At 47.6% G+C, this 1,489-nt stretch overlaps 1 protein-coding gene across 1 annotated transcript in view; it reads right to left on the minus strand.

Moving 5' to 3' along the window:
• The window catches only part of KRT12 (keratin 12), a 6,237-nt gene extending 5,232 nt beyond the window's left edge, over window positions 1-1,005 (minus strand). The window contains exons 1-2 of the mRNA XM_004707455.4: window positions 463-1,005; window positions 31-113 (exon numbers count right to left, since the gene is read on the minus strand). Of these exons, the coding sequence (XP_004707512.1) occupies window positions 31-113; window positions 463-990 (611 nt within the window). The 5' untranslated portion in view covers window positions 991-1,005. The remainder of the gene's footprint in view (window positions 1-30; window positions 114-462) is intronic.
• Window positions 1,006-1,489: the final 484 nt, after the last annotated feature.

Here is a 1,489-nt window from a genome sequence, read left to right on the forward strand (position 1 = left end):
CTTTGTCCGTTTTTCTATTATCTCACTCACTTCATCCGGAAGTCCTCGGCAGCCAGTCGGGCATTGTCGATCTGTAAGATGAGCCGGGCGTTTCCGACGCTGGCAGAAATGATCTGGCAAAACAGGGGGCGGCACCCAAAATGAGCCCCTGAAATGCAAGCATTATACATTATACCGATTGTCGGCCTGAAGATTGTTAGGTCATTAAAAAAAAACGCTAGGGGTGTTTCATTTTTCTCCTCTAAGAGAATCCATAGAAAAGATATTATTTAAACAGTAAGCAACCTGCTTTCTACAGAAGAGTGGTGGGCATACACCGCGTGTGGAATGACACAAGGGAACGGAAATCTTGAGAATACAATCAGAATGAAAAACTCCTCTGAGCTTCATGACGGTGTGTCGTCGCAGTAAAAACCAAAGGGAAAAGTAATTCCCAAAGCTCCTCCAAACGACATCTCTTACCTTATTCCTGAGGTCTTCAACCAACGCATAGTACTTAGTGTAGTCACTCTGTGACCCGGGGTCTCCAGCCCCAGCCCCTCTCGTTTCATACCATTCTTGAATTTTGGTTTCGAGCTCCCTGTTAGCCTCTTCCAGAGCGCGGACGTTATCCAGATAGGAAGCCAGTCTGTCATTGAGATTCTGCATGGTTTCCTTCTCCGATCCAGAGAGAAGGCCTCCATCGTTGACAGAGAGGATGCCTAAGGAGCCCCCTCGTGGGCTTCCCCCCAAGCTGGTCCCCAGACACAGTCCATAACCAGCGACCAATCCTCCTGCAATGGTACCTGCAGAGCCCCCACCAAAGCCAGAGCTAAAGCCAAACATGGAAGCAGCCGTAAAGCCTCCCCCACGGCTGCCTCCGAAGCCCAGAGTGCTGCCCCCACAGACACTTCCAACACTGGAGGTGGACATGGCCCTGGCTTTGCCTGCTGTCCCACTTTGGGAGGACAGCCGCCGGGGCATACCACAAGTGCTCACTGAGAGTGACATGCTGTTGCTGGGGAAATCCACTGCCCACGGAGCGACAAGCTGAGAGGAAGCGATGGCAGGAATGCGGAGAAGCCAACCTTTTATAGGCCACTGCAGTTGGAAAGGTCACTCTCCACACTCAAGTCCCCTCTCCCTCTCCTTTTGGCCAACTCGGCAAGCAGATGATTTATGCAAATTGATAACTCATTGGTGTACAAATAATCCAATCATTGTGCCCACTTAATATCTGTAACAGAGAAGAAAAGAAAGTTGGGTGGAGTAGAGAAGTTGTCATAAATAATTTTTCTCCAAATTATTCGTTTGCCTGTTTCCCAGCACCACCCAGTGTCTTTTACACAGTAGGAAAGCAGAGATTGCTTGTTGAATGGGTAAATTATTGAATATTTCTTGCTAAGCCTTAAGCTTTTAAATGTTTCCCACTTATCTTTCCCATTTGTTTCATTTAGAAAACTCTCCAACTCGTAATACAGTATCTGTATCATTCAGTGGAACATAATTT

Source organism: Echinops telfairi, unplaced genomic scaffold (assembly GCF_000313985.2).
Source record: "Echinops telfairi isolate 266 unplaced genomic scaffold, ASM31398v2 ScPeMD7_7458;HRSCAF=8496, whole genome shotgun sequence".
Taxonomy (NCBI): Eukaryota; Metazoa; Chordata; class Mammalia; order Afrosoricida; family Tenrecidae; genus Echinops; species Echinops telfairi.